This window comes from Vulpes vulpes, chromosome 9 (genome assembly GCF_048418805.1).
Source record: "Vulpes vulpes isolate BD-2025 chromosome 9, VulVul3, whole genome shotgun sequence".
Classification (NCBI taxonomy): domain Eukaryota; kingdom Metazoa; phylum Chordata; class Mammalia; order Carnivora; family Canidae; genus Vulpes; species Vulpes vulpes.
The window spans coordinates 7,318,747-7,336,055 of NC_132788.1; the positions used below are offsets into that span (position 1 = coordinate 7,318,747).

At 37.4% G+C, this 17,309-nt stretch overlaps 1 protein-coding gene across 7 annotated transcripts in view; it reads right to left on the reverse strand.

Annotated features, from left to right (window-relative positions):
* The window catches only part of GIGYF2 (GRB10 interacting GYF protein 2), a 136,176-nt gene that overhangs the window by 47,574 nt on the left and 71,293 nt on the right, over nt 1-17,309 (reverse strand). For 4 of the 7 annotated variants that reach the window (XR_011994119.1, XM_072719143.1, XM_072719144.1 and 1 more), the window contains 5 exons: nt 7,977-8,156; nt 3,569-3,786; nt 3,315-3,477; nt 3,047-3,232; nt 326-522 (listed from right to left, as the gene is read on the reverse strand). Coding sequence is in view for 6 of the 7 variants with exons in the window: in XM_072719143.1 (XP_072575244.1) it covers nt 326-522; nt 3,047-3,232; nt 3,315-3,477; nt 3,569-3,786; nt 7,977-8,156 (944 nt within the window). In the remaining variant the exon portion in view is untranslated. The remainder of the gene's footprint in view (nt 1-325; nt 523-3,046; nt 3,233-3,314; nt 3,478-3,568; nt 3,787-7,976; nt 8,157-17,309) is intronic. The other 3 variants (XM_072719148.1, XM_072719146.1, XM_072719145.1) reach the window with 2 other exon arrangements.

Sequence of the window (17,309 nt, forward strand, 5' to 3'; positions counted from 1 at the left end):
AGACGCTATGCCCATGCACAGCTGCTTGTATTTGCCATTTTTGGCATTCCATTAATTTCCAAAAAGAAAAAAGAAAAGCAAACAGCTAAGGGCAACCTCAGAAGAGAAAAAATAACCTGACACAATGACTACTACATAGCAGAAACTTATAAGCATGAAATGATTTGAAAGACAATTACTCATACAAAAAAATACCAGATTTACAAACAACTTTTCCAGTACATAAAATCTAGCGCACAGAAGTTCTATTTCTGAAGATTCATTTAATGCTTTCCAATTTTTATGGTAGTTTGGGAGGAGAAAAAAATAATGACACAATTTTTACCTGCTCCAAATGCTTGAGACCCTCTTCATCATCTGGCTCTGTGGAAACACTGCCCATACCAGGAGCACCTACGACCGGCGTTTCAACTGGCCGGAGGGCAGGACTAGGATTGGGAACAGGCGGTGGAAGTATGAGAAGAGGAGAGGCTGTATCTGAAGGAATCTGTGACAGGGGCTGCTGGACATCAGAAACCATTTCTAAAGGAAAAAAACACAGAAACATGAAAATCTTTTAAACTAGAGATTCTAAAAAACAAAAACAAACAAAAAAAAAAAACTAGAGATTCTTATGAAGAATGTATCCTCAAATTAGGTTGCTCGCTAAATGAGCTCAACAGAAATGTGAATGTGTCAGGAACACTGCAGCTACTTCTTACAGAAAATTATAGTTATTTCTCCCTACAATGACAGAAGTACCTTTACAGGATGACAAAACATAGAATTAAAAGGGATCTAGAAGGTCCTTCTACAGTGCCTGTGTCACTAGAGTATCTAGTTGTACGTCTCCCTCTTGAAAGCAAACAGAATTGGTCTAATCCCTTCTTATGTCTCCATATAGCAGACCATTAACAGCACTGCAAATCTTCTCAAAAATGTCGTATTTCATCAATTTTGATTAAACATATCTGCAATTAACTGTGACTAAACACATCTGCAATTATCTTGAATAAATACCTATTTCAGGTGATAATATAATTCAATACATTATAGTCTTTAGAATAATAAAGAGCACTTGGGAGTCTACATGGACAGTGCAGGAAGTTCTTCTCAATAAGAACAGAATTCCTGGGTGGCTCAGAGGTTTAGCGCCTGCCTTCAGCCCATGGCGTGATCCTGGAGTCCTGGGATTGAGTCCCACATCAGGCTCCCTACATGGAATCTGCTTCTCCTTCTGCCTGTCTCTGTCTCTGTCTCTCTTTCATGAAAGAAATAATATCTTAAAAAAAAAAAAAAAAAGAACAGACTGCAAAAGAGGTTCTGTGTTGTGTTGGTCTCTATTTCTAGCCTCTCAGTATGCGGGCTCTTAAGAAGGGAAAGGGGATGGGAGTAATTAGATACAACTGCAGTTTCCCCTTTGAAACCTTGTTTGTTCAATTACAGATAGCTTCTCCAAATTCCTGTTCTTCTCAGGAACTCTTTACTTTCTCTGCCAAACTTCTTAAAAGAACAGCCAATACACCACCATCACCCACACCTGCTGCACTGTGACTCCCACTTCCACCCTCCAATACAGATTCTCTCCCAAAGACAAACAGTGCCTCAAAGTCCCCAAATCCAATACCTTTTCCTAGTCCTCATCATCTGACCTCAGCAGTCCAATCCTAAACCTCCTTCCTTCCTCATAGTCCCTTTAGTCTAGGCCACTCTTGCCTCTGAAGATTTTTCTCTGGCAACTCTTTACTTACCCTCTTATATAGGAATTTTGCCCTAAGATGACTAACATACATATGTTTTATCCCCTTATAGAATATTAACCTGGAGTTTTAATCCTTAATACATATATCTATGAAGCTTTCTCAAATACACATGTCTGGACTCCATCCTAAAATCTCCTAAGAAAAAGGCCCCAGGCATGCACATTCACAAGAATGAACGACAAGTAATTAGGGGTACACCATAACTGAAAAAACTATATATCAAACAGGTCTCAAAACGGACAAGTCCCACAGTGCCTGAGAGAGATTCAAACACTTGAATCCACTCACTAAGCTTTGTTCTAGACATAAAACACTGCAAAGATATCCTTGGTTTAAACCCTCACAATATTAGCCTATTAGGGAAAAAGGTAATACACAGATTTTTGTATTATTGCATTGATCTTTCAGGAATAGTGCTGGTTGTTTAAGAAACAAGAGAAGATTGCTAACCTAGTTTGGAAACTTTGGGTGCGAGAGTTTCAGGGACAGATAACAGTATTTGCTAAGACAAGGAGACAAAAGAGCAAGGCTCACGTCAGGACCTAGTAGGCTGTGAGGCTGGGGAACAGAGTACAAAGGAGATAGAGATGGTACTGAAACCGTAGAGGCAGGCAGATGTTAGCTCACGCAAAGGCTTGCAGGCCATGGTAAAGGTGTGATTTTGTTTTTAATTGTGACTCAACCAATTACCCCTTTAACATGAAGGATTACAATGTTATTTTTAAATATGCACAAGAAGAAACAAGGAAGTGAACGTTAAAACTGCCTACTAAAAAAAAAAAAAAACTGCCTACTAAGATATATTATCAAGTTAAAATTAAAACAGTAACACTAAAGAAGGGGATATACTTTAAGCTTATTCTCTAGCAAAAGTGGTAGGACTTCCCCAGATTCATCCATGTTCTTTATGGCCTCATTTGGAACAGCAGCAATTTGGTGTGCCTTCGGGACATAGACCCAACCACTATATGAAAAAAGGAAGGTCACCCGTCTGATGTGGAAATAAAATTATTGCAGAAGGTCCTAAATCCTATCTGCTCAACTAATACGAAGATGGCTATATCTTAACATCCTAGAAAGTGAGATTCCTGAGTTGCACTCTTGATTCTTCTCTTTTGGTGAATTTGGGGAAGGACACATATGTGGGCAGCAGCACATGACTAGCTTTACTGGTAAAATAATCTATTCTAATAATTTACCACTGGGAGTTCTATGAGGCATAAACAGAAACGTATCTTATCGGTGATCAATGGCCTGCCTGAGTAGAATCCTGTTTTAGCTTATCTACTCTCATAAATACATACCATCCCCTCTGCTGGGTACTTTGGTTGGCAGGCTATTTTCCGTCTGACCCTCTTCCTCAGCTTTTTCCATTTGCTCAGTTTGGGATTCCTCCTTCCTCTCAAATTGTGGTGCTTCCTGAGGCTGATGGTCTGAAGGAGTACCTGGTCTCGCAGATGATGAGGTCTGGGATGTTTCCTCACTAGCTTCTGGAACATGAAGCATTCTTAAATTAACTTATGAAACTTTCGGTTTGATGAAAAGAAGGTAAAAGACGACAATAAGCCTTACCAACTCCTACTCTATCTGTCTTCTCTCCCTCTTTCCTATTTGTCTTATCAGGTTCTTTGGCTTCTTCATTATGGCTGCTCTCAGAGTCAGAGCACTCCCCACCTTCCTCCACAGGCCGGAAGTCCATCTCCTGCTCTTCTGGAATTGGCTCTTTCTGTACTTTCTGTATCAAGAAAATGAAGCCAAAGCTCAAAATACATTGAACTTTGATGGCAGGTCAGTGCCTATTGTGACATTTAAAACAGATTTCTTACCTTTAGAAAGAGGAATGCTCCAGAGGAGTCAAATGTGCCCATCTCTTCTTCAGCGTCCTCTAAGCACCACTCGGGCAAACTATCCCGGTCATCGTCTATGCTTCCACTGCCAGAGCGCACCCTTCGATAACCCCGTTCATCATCCCGATCTCGAAAATCAAACTCAAACCTTCGCCGTCGTTCCATGTGTTCTCGCCAGCCTGCAGAACGAGGGCCATCTGGGATGAGGAGGAGGATACAAAACTTAGAAAAATTTTATGACAGTATTTGAAAAAGAAAATCGCGAATAGAAAATAAAGAAAACTATGACTGTGCATTTAAATAATCAATTTACTACAAAGAAACTTAAGCAAATTAAATGAAATTCAGAGCTCAGCATACACATGACATCACTAAGTGACAAGAGTAGTTATCTTCAGTAAATCCTGAGCCACACAACATACTCTAAAGCTTTGAAAGATCAATTTAAAACAAATCACTTAAAAAAATAAAAATAAAAATAAAAAAATAAAACAAATCACTTTTAAAAAGCACTTTATGCAAAGTATACATTTTGGATAAGCTTTAGATATCTGACTGAAATGCCAATTTGCCGTTTACATGACAGACTCCTAGCCCAGGCTTATACCACTGGATATCATGGGCTCAAGTCCATGCCTTCCCTCTGGCAGGCTTTAACACATTTCTTTCTTCTCCTGAAAATACCGTTTTTTTTTTTTTTTTTTTTTTAGGATTTTATTTACTTATTCATGAGAGACACAGAGAGAGGTAGAGACACAGGCAGAGGGAGAAGCAGGCTCCTCAAAGGGAGCCCAATGTGGGACTCGATCCCCGGACCCAGGATAACGCCCTGAGCTAAAGACAGATGCTCAACAGCTGAGCCACCCAGGAATTCCAAAAATATCATTCTTGATGTATAAGAACAATTCCCTGTGTCAATTCCTAATATCAAATTCATCATGCCTACTTGCTAGTGCCAAGATCCCATTTGTAATTGATTCCCAAGAAAAAGGCATGGAATTACAGCACTGACAGATATCACAGATTTTATACAGCCCACTATCCTAATTCTACAGTTTAAGAAACAAAAACTCTGACAGAAGTAACTTGCATAATAGCAAGGCAGAACTAGAATCTAATTTTGCATCCTCTGCTACTTTTTCCACAATAGCATCCACAATTTACTCTCATCTCTTAACTCTCCCTAGGGAATTTTTATTTCTGTATAGCATCCCCAGGGACATTCCTAAATCCACCCTAGTATACAGTTTATTACATCTACTTTTCAACAGGAAAAAGACTGCCTAAGAATAAAAGATGCCAGTTATGGTATTTTTTAAGAAAAAAGTTATTAATATCTGATAAACATAAGTCTGAGTGTCTTAAAAGGAGAGGTAGGTTTTAACCTATTAAAATTTTCTATTTTTGACTGCTTTCTCTGTAGGAGATACACGAAAGAAAAGCCAAAGTTCAATGTTCTTACTACTAAGGCCCAATTTGCTAAAACCAGCTATCTAAAACTCAAACTGAAAATGAGAAGGCAAAACATTAAAATGCCCAGTAGAGGTAGTTACTTATAAATCATTCACAGAAAAGCTAAGAAAACATAATTCCCATACTCCTCCTCATCCTTTACTTACTTATAACTATTACACTTCTATGAAAACTAAAGAACTTTATATCCAGATTGCTTAAATGCAAACCTCGAATCATTATTCAAAGGAAGTATTCATGATCAACTGTTGAATTCCAGAGTACTCTCTCTATTACTATCATTTCTAAACTGTCTGTTAAGTATGCACCATGATAGGAATCTATCCTTCTAGGCATCTGGCTCATGTTTTCCTCTTACTGAGTTTCTTAAGTTCAGCTCCCAGAGTGGATGCTTTGCTGTCCTTAATAGTCCCATCTCCCATAATAATCCAGTTTTGAGTCCTACTTAAACCAAATGTAGCAGATAAGACACATCCCCAGCTTATGAAGACTAACCACTGCTTTTTAAGGTCTTACAATACCAAAATAAAAGTCTGCTACAATTTTTATAATATAAAAAATAGTAAAAAAAAAAAAATCACTGAACTTTTTTTTTAGATTATTTTTATTTTTTATTTTTTTTAATTCATGAGACAGAGAGAGGAGTGAGAGAGATAGAGACAGATAAGAGACACAAAGAAGCAGGCTCCCCACAGGAAGCCTTATGTGGGACTCGTTCCCAGGATTCCGGGATCACGCCCTGAGGCGAAGGCAGACGCTCAACCACCGAGCCACTCCAGGCATCCCAAATCACTAAACTTTTAATCAAATCATAGAAGAATAAATATAATCTAAGAAATGCGACGGGTAATTTATAACAACCGATATAATCAGACTTAACTTTGAATATGCTGGTTTGAAAAAGCAGATAGTATTCTTTTTAAAAAATGCTTATCTCCAGTGTTTTTTTAGCCCCATATATTATACACCTCACCCTGTCTTTTAAAAAGATATCACTAAAAAATTGGGGGAAATTGTTAAGTTAATGACAAATAAATTGGACATGGAAATCGAGTATCAGGGAGAAAGATTTTTAAAAAAAGACAATATATATCTAAAATCTACGTTGTTGGGGTGAAGAGGGTCAGTGGTAGAAAATACACTAAAATTTTACTTTGTTTAACTAACTCCCTTTAATAGAATCGGCATCAGACACTTGGGCTCACAAACACTGTTGGTCTTCCAAAACATTCACCTTGTTTATTTTTGATCCGCTGGAATTTCTCTTCTCGCTCAGTCCAGACCCTGTCCATTCTTTCACTGAACGCTTGTTGGGAACATAGTCTACAAACCCTTTTGCTTACAGGCAAGCTCAGCACAAAATGCCGTGATGCCTTGAAGAGAACTATAACATCTGGTTGCCCAGCACACAGACTCATGAGAATTGCCTAGATAACTGTGATGTAAACAATGCCCACTCATGACAGAAAACTCACCCAAGAGGCAACCATGAGGAGTTGGGGTAAAAGCATCAAAACTCTATCCAAAGATTAACTTCACCATGTTTCTACCTATCCATAACTACCTAAAGCACTCTGAGTGCTTGTTACAATGTTTACTCAGACTGAGACTAGTGATTTTGCTAATAACTTGATTTTCTTTTTTTTAAACATTTTATTTATTTATTCATGAGAGACAAAGAGACAGAGGCAGAGACATAGGCAGAGGGAGAAGCAGACTCCATGCAAGGAGCCCGACATGGGACTCGATCCCGGATTCCGGGATCAGGACCTGAGCCGAAGGCAGACGCTCAACCTCTGAGCTATCCAGGCGTCCCAATAACTTGATTTTAAAATGTACATGAAGGGCAGCCCCGGTGGCGCAGTGGTTTAGTGCCGCCTGCCGCCTGGGGTGTGATCCTGGAGACCCGGGATCGAGTCCCACGTCAGGCTTCCTGCTTGGAGCCCACTTCTGAACCCTCTGCCTGTGTCTCTGCCTCTCTCTCTCTCTGAATAAATAAATCTTTAAAGAAAAATAAATAAATAAAATAAAATGTACATGAAAACAGTTTAATTATGATTTCTTCTACAAAAGTGAGCTGCTCTGGCATATGGCTGACAGCTAAAATAATGAAATTCATAAGGCAAATATACACTCTTTGTGCGTTTCAGTTCTGCATGACCCCACAATTCAAACTACAGTGGCATCTGATTATCATGAGGCATGGAATCAGCACTTTGGTAGGGGATGAACTTTGACACAAAGCACCAGTGTCTTCAATTACGAGCATATCTAATGTCAGGGAAGAACAGTTTGAGGCATTCTTAAGAATCAAACAGAAGAACTTACAAAACCACTAATCACTACTATTCTCTCTCCTTTCTCTAAAGTTAGGACAAAAGAATGAACTTGTGATTATGTTTCTGACCTAGGTTTAGAGTTTATCCTTCAAATAAGCATAAATCACTTTCTTAGGATAAAAAAAAATTTTTTTGAAAAAAATACATCTTTTATTATACAGGAAAAATACCAATTTTAGGAAGAGCACATATTTTTAATGAACATATAATTACACATTTTAAGTTTTAAAGCATGCTGGTAAAAATACAAAGATTAAATGTTAGATAAAACCAAAGGAGACCCTCTCACATTTTTGCAGTTAAAGGCAGGTGCTTCCCATTAAACTACACTATTTGCTCCAGAAAAATAAAAATGATTTTCTTCAACTGAAGAGACTTGGGGAATTTTCATGCTGAAGTATTTTTTGTAGTGATAAGACTAAGTGTAATGACATAAATAATTGAGTCCTCTCTCTCTCTCTCTCTCTCTCTCTCTCTTTTTTCTTTCTAGTTCATCTTTTCTGCTTACTTGGTACACAATTTCCACCAAATACTCCCTTATTTTGGTCTCTGCACTCCCTCGGCAGGAGCCTTACCAGGGCTGTGGGGACGCCACCTCTCTCCATCCCGTCTCGGTCCAGCTAGTCTCCAACCTCCATCTTCATCTTCTCCGTTTTGTTCTTCTCTAAAAATACGCCAGTTTTCACTTTCTGATCGTATAAACTCATGCTTTCTTCCCACCGATGTTGGTCCACCTTCCTCAAAATTTGGTCTCCCTGTAATGAAAATAAGGAAACATGTACCTCAGCCAATGAGGATTCTGAAAACAGACTGGACGGCTGAGATCACACTTTTGTGCAGATGTGCCTGCTCAGGCAGTACGGAGCAACAGAGCTGCAGACATATGCATCCAGTATTAGACATATTTCTTAGAGTACAACAGTCACAGACCGGACAATTCTTTTTTAAACAAATACATGCACCAAAAAAGGGGGGTGCAATGAAACGTGAACCAACCTACCTTACCAGCACATACTGCTTTTTTAAAAGTCATAGATTTTTAATTATATGATGTATTTTAATTTATTTAATCAACTTCTACTAGCAATTCTACCCAAATAGGATATCTGTAAAATTCAACCTACCTTTTAGCCAAAAAAAATAAACTCAAAAGTAGACAGTATGAACTATAATTTTTCATTTTCATTTACTCTAACATCTATTACATGATAGGCATACAACAAATTGCTTCTAAACAGAATGCAAAGCTATGTGTAACCTAATGCCAGTCAAGAGTTCCATTAAGAGAGCCTGGTATACCAAGTAAATTAAATTGGTACTTTCAAAGAACAAGATAATTCCAAACTGTGCAAACAAATTCTCTCTTTAGTCATCATCCCACATGTGCTTACATAATTCATAACAGATTATATAAAATCTCACATTAAATTAGTTGAAAATCCAAAACATACACTGATATCTTCCATTTATAACAATTAAAAAGTTACATGTACATCAGTGATAACCTCAATTCTTTTCACTAAACCACCATGAAAATGAAAGAAAGTTGTATAGTTACATCTGAAAATGAGGGAATTCTCATTTCTGGTCATCCTCTTATATTTCATTTCACATGTATTAAGATTCAATATCCTGTTTATCCAAACAGTTATATTAGGTTGTTACCACATATTATTCTCCTGAAGGATAAAATATCTGGAAATTTGCTAGGCAAAATACTACCTGCTTTCTTATTATAGAAGGCAACCTCTAAGCCCCCAACAAGCCCTCCCTTCTGACTTCTGCATAATACCCTCGCCTAAAGTGTGAGCTGCACTTGGCTTGCTCCCAACAAACAGAATACAGCAGAAGCAGTAAGATGTCAGCACCAATATTAAGTTAAAAATTACTGACTTCCATGAGTCTTAGGATGCTCTCTCCAAGACAATCAATTGCCATGTCATGAGGCGGCCCTGTGGAGAAGCTCACATGGCACAGAACTGAGTCCTGCCAACAGCCACATGAGTGAGTATGGAAGTGGATCCAACCCAGTCAAGCCTTCAGATGACTACATCCCTGGCTGACACCTTGACTGCAGCCTTGCAAACTCATGAGACCCAGGTCAGAGCCAAGCAACTATGCTGTTCCTTCCTGACTTACAAAAACTATGATAATGTTTGTTGTTTTCAGCTAAGTTTTGAAGTATCTTGTTACATGGCCACAGATGATAAAACTCATCTAAACAAAACAACGCAAAACATTCAATCATCTGATTTATTCTTCATAACAATCCTCAATATTTGAAGTTATTTTTCCTACTTTTTGGAAAAATACTGAGAAGCAAAAAGATAACATAAAAGAACTGTCTAAATTCACACTATTTAAATGGCATAGACAGGATTCAAATATTCATCTTCTCACTCATTCAACAAATATTTATTGCACATTCAGTGCTAAGTTTTATGAATTCAAATACAGATATATCCCATGTCTGTCTTGGGTTTGGAGGCATCCCAGGTTCCCTTATTCAGAATAAGAAGGGCAACCCATTTTACAAAGTACCACATATATTACATGACTTGATGAAAATTGTAACTGTACTCACACACACAAAAAAAAACTTAAAGAAACCCCTAATACAGGGGCACCTGAGTGGCTCAGTTGGTTAAGCATCCAAGCACCTGGCTCTTGATTTTGTCTCAGGTCATGTCTCAGAGTCATGACAGGGAGTCTACTTGAAATTCTCTCCTCCCTCTCCTTTGGTACCTCCCCACCATGCTCTCTATTTTCCCATGCTCTCCCTGAAAATAAAGAAATAAATCTAAAAAAAAAGAATCCCTAATACATAGATAAAATGGAAACATATATAGACAAATGATGGGAAATGGCTTTTAAACCCATATAATCAGTCACAAGCAGTTTGTGCCAGGTACCAGGCAATGACTTGGGAATACAGTAGTAATCACATGATGGATGTGCTAGATCAAACACTGACTTTCTTTCACCTACTTTTACACTAAGCCTTTGAAAAACTAATGAACATAGCAAAGCAAGCAAAAGAGCACAAATGGCAAAATGCTTATCAAAAACTGGTCACTATAATTTTAATTTTTTCTAATAGAGGATACACTGCAAAAAATTAAAAATAAAAGTACTAGTAATCCCTCAGTTTTAGAAACAGAACCCTATCTGTTGTTGGCTTTTACCTAACTTTATATTTTTTCATAGTTGCAATCAATATACCTACTATTCTGTAATCTACTCTCCATCCACAGCAAATACTCCTCTCTGATTATACATCTTCCTAATTATACAAATGGGTACACACCAGGTAGATCTTGCTGCCACAGCATAATCTACTAGATTATTTGACTGGACATTTACTTTATAACCAATTTTTTGTGAACTATAGAAAATGAGGCAAGAAATATCTGCTTTTCTGAACTATGCCTTCTGAAAAAGCTTCAAAGAATGCAATTACTAAGTCAGATGACAGACTTCGTCCACTGCCTTTTTCCCGTCAAAAAAAAAAAAGGGTCAAAAAAAAAAAAGGGTCAAATCAACACACCATTTCACATTATTGATACTATCCTTTTTTAAAAAACTTTTACTACTGTAATAGTTGTAAAGTGGTACACTAATATGGCTCAGATATGATTTTTTCGTATCAAAGATTTTTCATGTTGTTTACTGACTTTATGTCCCTTTGTGTGGTTTACATTTTTTCCTAAACTGTTTTACCTTTAGACTTGTCAGTCCTACATATATTTTTCCTATTAGTACCTAAGAATAGGAAAAAATTTTAAAACAGTATGGGGCAGGGGCACCCGGCTACCTCAGTTGGAAGAGCATGCAACTCTGGATCTTGGGGTATAGGTTCAATCCCCACGTTGATATAGAGATTACTTTAAAAAAAGAAGAATAGGGCAAAAGTAGGGGAAATATAGGAAGAAACAAAATCTGGGTTTTCTACTTCTTGAAAATCATCTTGTAATTTTCAACCTGTACCTCACAATCTTTGAATGACTATGTCATACCTTGTCCCAAAACCAATCTGAACAGATATCTTAAAGATTAAAGAAGAGCACAGTACTAAATAAAGAATAAAAATCTTGTAGTCACTACACTTGATTTTATTTTTTTAAAGATTTTATTTATTTATTCATGAGAGACAGACAGAGAGAGAGAGAGAGGCAGAGACACAGGCAGAGGAGAAGCAGGCTCCATGCAGGAAGCCTGATGTGGGACTCGATCCCAAGACCCCAGGATCACACCCTGGGCCGAAGGCAGATGCCAAACCACTGAGCCACCCAAGGATCCCCACTACACCTGATTTTAAATTTTGGCTGCAGTTCTGATCTATACACCTTCACTTTAAAAAAAAAAAAAAAAAAAGACCCAATTCCCAATTTAAAAGTATATGTTAAGAAGGCTGCCTGAATTTACAGGAACTCCAGCCCATTCTAGCTCAAAAATTCTGTAACAAAGGAGTTCAAATTTTGTTACTGAGTGCTTATTTCCTCAACTGCAATATATTTTTTGCTATGTCAAATATTACATAATTAATAACTTCAATGGAAAGATTAAGGTGACAACTTCTCCAGTAAACTAAGGAAAGCCAGAATAATATAGTTCTGACATGTCAAACATCCCACATGTAAGTGCAAGGTAGGTGGAGTTCCGTCTTTGGGAGTCACTGTCATGTGCATAAGAGAAAGGTGAGAGAAATTCAAGAACTTTTAAGTGGACTTCACTCCACTCCTCCTCCTTCCTTTATGAAAACTTATTATTGAAGTGTAACAATTCTTGCCAAAAAGTACATAAATCACAAATGTACTTTCAAAGAGTTTCAATAAAGCAAATACATCTACATGACTAAGATTTTAAAAAGAAAATATCAGGACAAAAAAAAAAGAAAATATCAGGACAGCCCCGGTGGCTCAGCGGTTTAGCGCCACCTTCAACCTGGGTTGCGATACTGGAGACCTGGGATCGAATCCCGCATTGGGCTCCCTGCATGGAGCCTGCTTCTCCCTCTGCCAGTGTCTCTGCCTCTCTCTCTCTCTCTTTCATTAATAAATAAAAAAACCTTTAAAATAAATTAAAAAAAAAAAAAAAGAAAGAAAAAGAAAAAATCTGGGGTTCCTGGGTGGCTCAGTTGGCCGAGGGTCCAATTCTTGATTTTAGCTCAGGTCTTAATTTCAGGATCATGAGTTCAAGCCCTGCCACTGGGCTCCACAATGGGCATGGAGCCTACTTAAAATATAAAAAGTTAATAGAAATAGAAATAAAAAAGAAAATATCAGGAGCTTTCAAAAATCTTCATGTCCCTCCAGTCAACCCTTCCCAAAGCAAGCACTATTTTTTACTTTCATCTCCAAAGATTAGATTTGCCTGTTGTTTAAACTTTTTTATGCCTGGCTTCTTACAGGAACCATTATGGGAGATTCATCCACATTGTTACAGAGAAGAGCAGCTTGTTCTTTTGCACAACTGTACAGGATCTCATTGTGTAGATAGACCACAACATATGACTCTGCTGCTGACTGAAGTTGTTTTTAGTTTTTTGCTATATGAATTGTGCTATGAGCATTCTTGAATATGAAATTTAGTATATGTTTGTATTTCTGTTGATATATACCTAAAAGTGAAATTGCCAGGAGTGAAATGAGGTATATTCAACTTTAGTAAGCACTACTAAATCTTATCCCTGGGATCCCTGGGTGGCGCAGTGGTTTGGCGCCTGCCTTTGGCCCAGGGTGCGATCCTGGAGACCCGAGATCGAATCCCACGTCGGGCTCCCGGTGCATGGAGCCTGCTTCTCCCTCTGCCTGTGTCTCTGCCTCTCTCTCTATCTCTCTGTGACTATCATAAATAAATAAAAATTTAAAAAAAAATTATTAAAAAAAAATTATTTAAAAAAAAATAAATAAAATAAAAAAAATAAATAAATAAAAATAATAAATCTTATCCCTGAAAAATTAGTACTAACTTTACCTATTTTTACCTGTTCTACTCAAACCTCTAGCAAACATCAACATGAGTGCTTTCCTCTATGGACAAACACAAAGACGAAGGATTAAAAATAAAGAAACTTATACATAGCATCAATCCCCCAGGTCCACAGCCCAGGGACACACATGTAAACAAATAACCTAAAATTTGTCAAATTTTCCTTGACAAAATGCATCCATTTATCTCAACTAATCCTTATTACAATCATAAGAGTTAGGTTAAACATCATCACCTCAATTGTTCTGTGAGAAAAGGGGTACTTATAGGGGGAATTTCCCAAGGGCATAGAGCTAAGTAGTGACCAAATCAGACATAGAACACAGGTGTTCAAACTCCTAAACCTGGGTTTACTCACAGACTTATCCATTGAAAGAAGCAAAAAAATTCCAGAAAAACTAATGAAGAGGAAGCTCTGGGATCAAAGTCTAACAAACTCTAAAAGGGCAACAGACATACTATGCATGGTACAGCTTATATAGACAACGACTACCGACATTTCTAAAAGGGGAAGATGGAACCAAATGTGTTAATCTTCCAGCAGAAATTATGTCAAAATGTATATCCCCTGGGGCACCTGGGTGGCTCCATTCAGTTAAGCAATAGACTCTTGGTTTTGGCTCAGGTCATAGCTTCAGGTCATGAGATCCAGCCCCACACTGGACTCCATGCTCAGCGTGCAGTCTGCTTGTCCCTTGTACCTCTGCCCCTCTCAGCGCCTTCTTGCTTTCTCTCTCTCAAATAAATAAAATCTTAAAAAAAAAAAAAAAAAAAAAAAGCATACCCCTCAGAAATGTTAAGACCCATTCTTCAATATAAAAACTTCGCTCGAGAAATTCTTTTGAGAGGAAAAAAATGACTTCAAGCACCATCTAATAAAATAATTTCCAATTACTACTAATATAACTAAAAACTACACTGAATTCAAGAATTGCTCTAAAACATCCAAATAAATCCTTAACCATTTAAATGATTACAGTATATTTGTATTTGTGTAGATTTGAGTTGAGAGTGAATATCTCAAGGAGAATTTGATCTATATGATTTGTTTAAAAAAAAAAAAAAACAACACATAGGGCAGCCCCAGTGGCCTAGCGGTTTAGTGCCACCTTTGGCCTGGGGTATAATCCTGGAGTCTTGGGATCGAGTCTCATGTTGGGCTCCCTGTATGGAGCCTGACTTCTTCCTCTGCCTCTCTCTCTTTCTCTTCTGCCTCTGCCTCTCTCCCTGTCATAAATAAATAAATAAAATCTTAAAAAAAAACACACACACATAATTTGTGTATTACTGGTCTAATTTAAAATAAAAGCTAAATATTAGGGCAGGCTGGGTGGCTCAGCGGTTTAGTGCTGCCTTAGGCCCAGGGCGTGACTGGAGACCCAAAATCCAGTCCTGCATCGGGCTCCCTGCATGGGGCCTGCTTCTCCCTCTGCCTGTGTCTCTGCCTCTCTGTCTGTCTCCATGTCTCTCATGAATGAATAAATAAAATCTTAAAAAAAAAAAAAGCAAAATATTAAAAGCCATTCCCAGGCAACTTAGAGGATGCTATCTAAAGTTCCTTTCACGTCTACAAAGTCTAGAATTCCACAGTGGCCAGTGAGGGATACCCACAAGGCCCTCCTCAGCATTACAAACCAAAGTCCTCCTCCTTACATAATACCAGCACAATAATAAGGTTGAGTAAGCAAATATTTTAGTTGATTTCTTATAATCTTAACAGAATAACTTGTAAACAAGATTGAAAAGTAAACATAACTGAATAATTTACAAATTTAATGGCTGACCCAAATATTCCTAACCTACAGTCCATAAATGAACTTGGGGGCCATGAATCCTTGAACGAGAAGTAAATATTATGCTGGCATGCTTTCTTTTATCAGGGAAAAAGGTGTAAGGTTTTGTAAGAGTCTTAAAGGTATCTATGACCTTCAAAAGATAAAGAAACACAAATTTAAAATGTATTTTCTTCTATTCAAAAGAGCAAATATGACTGTTTTATAATCAAACTATACAATCTATATAATACAAGTTATGATCTTATATCAACAGTAACTAAGAATGTACAAAAGGTGCTAAAATGCAAATGTATGACATATATAAACATTTTCCCAATGGCAGTAAATACTTAGTTGTTTCTGACTTAATGTATTAAGTATGAATAGGATTTTTAAAATTAAATTAAATTAAAATGTAATATTGGTTTTAGTCTGGTCTAATTGAGTAGACTTCCTAAGGAGAAAGAGCAGTAAAAGGGCACCTGTGTGCATGTTTGACTCACAGCCAAAAATGGTGTTTATGGAAAACTTCAGATGGAGCGAAGAGGCACTCAGCCAATAAAATCTACAGCTGTGAGACTTGGAACTTACAAGTACCCAAACTCCAAAAGCAAAAGTGGAATTATGGGACAGACTTTGAAGCTTGTTTATGTGCAAATTTTTCTAGTAAGAAACTTTGTATTCCTCTATTCAGATATACATTCTCTGATCAACACTAAAAATATTTTCTAACACCAGAGAAAATAGTGAAAGGAAATCCCATCCAGGTGTTAGTATTTACTTTTTTCCCCACAATTAATTGTAAACAAAACTCAGGATGGCTAGGATGGAGAAGTTTAAGTTTTATATCCAAAGATGTGTAACTTTTCTCCCATCCTAACCCCTGAGAAGTTACAATCTGCTCCACTCATTAACACTGGTCCTGAAAACACAATCCCTGACCGGAAGAGACAGATTGGAGGGGCTGCAGCATATCAAAATCTCGTTGGAAAAAAATACCTCTTGTGGTATTTTTTTAACTGAACCCTCATGTTCAGTCATCTGATGGTATATACCCTAACACTGCCGCAAATCTCTAGGGAAGAAGACGATCAGCAGCTGGGCTTGAATGCAGAACTGAAAATGGACTAGGCATCTTCTAAAGAAAGCAAGGTATACTATATAAGAAAGAACATAGAACACGGCTAAAGTTTTAAAGTTGAAAGATTATCCGTGTACATAGGCAGGACACTATACTCCAACTAAAGCATCTGTTAGTCTCAAGTACAAGTTGGCATAGTTATGGACTATACACTGGATTACTTTAGCCAGAAAGAAAATCAAATACCTTTAGGGACAGAGATCTGAATTTAATATAGAACAATGTATCTGGTCTTGACACCTTGCTTAATCATTATAATTTTTAATAAAAAATAAACCAAAGAACAGATATTTACCACTTACGTTCATTCATAAAAGAAATGTTTTAAAACCATCTCTAACTAAAGTCAGTAATTCTGTTTAGATGGGCCCATGTGTCTTAGGGTGAAGTTGATATACCATCTATGTCAAGATCAGTTTCATCTCAGCTAACCTGGCAATCTCAACCAGAAATGAATAGTACTGCTCAGACTATTAAATGGGAGTACTGTGCTCCTGAGTGGACACTCCAAAGGTGGTCTACTATCCACACAATTAGCAACTAGGAATGGTCTATAAACCACAGCAAGACTTTTAAATTACAGAAATCCAGAAACCAGAACCCTTCTTCACTTGAGACATTTCTTTCTTGACAATCATCTCGCCAAATCATTTCTGCCTTAATATATTCTGAAACAGAGTATATTATGGAAAGAGGCTTCTAAGTTTGGTAAAATCCTTCACCATCTTAATTATCATAACATTGATGCGAGACACATGGCAGATACACTCCTGTACTTTCTAAAAGGCAGTGTCACACTGTATTTGCTAAGGCTTTTTCTTCCCCAGTCAACTGTCAATTGATATACAGTATAATTCCCTATCAGTGTGTACAGGGAATAAGCATCACCATCACAAGTCCCTACTTTATGCTTTTACCTTCTCTAGTTCTGAAGGTCAAAGTTTCCAATGCTGTGTCTGAACTTGTATTGAAATGTTTGGCATTACAGAACAAAGAAGGAA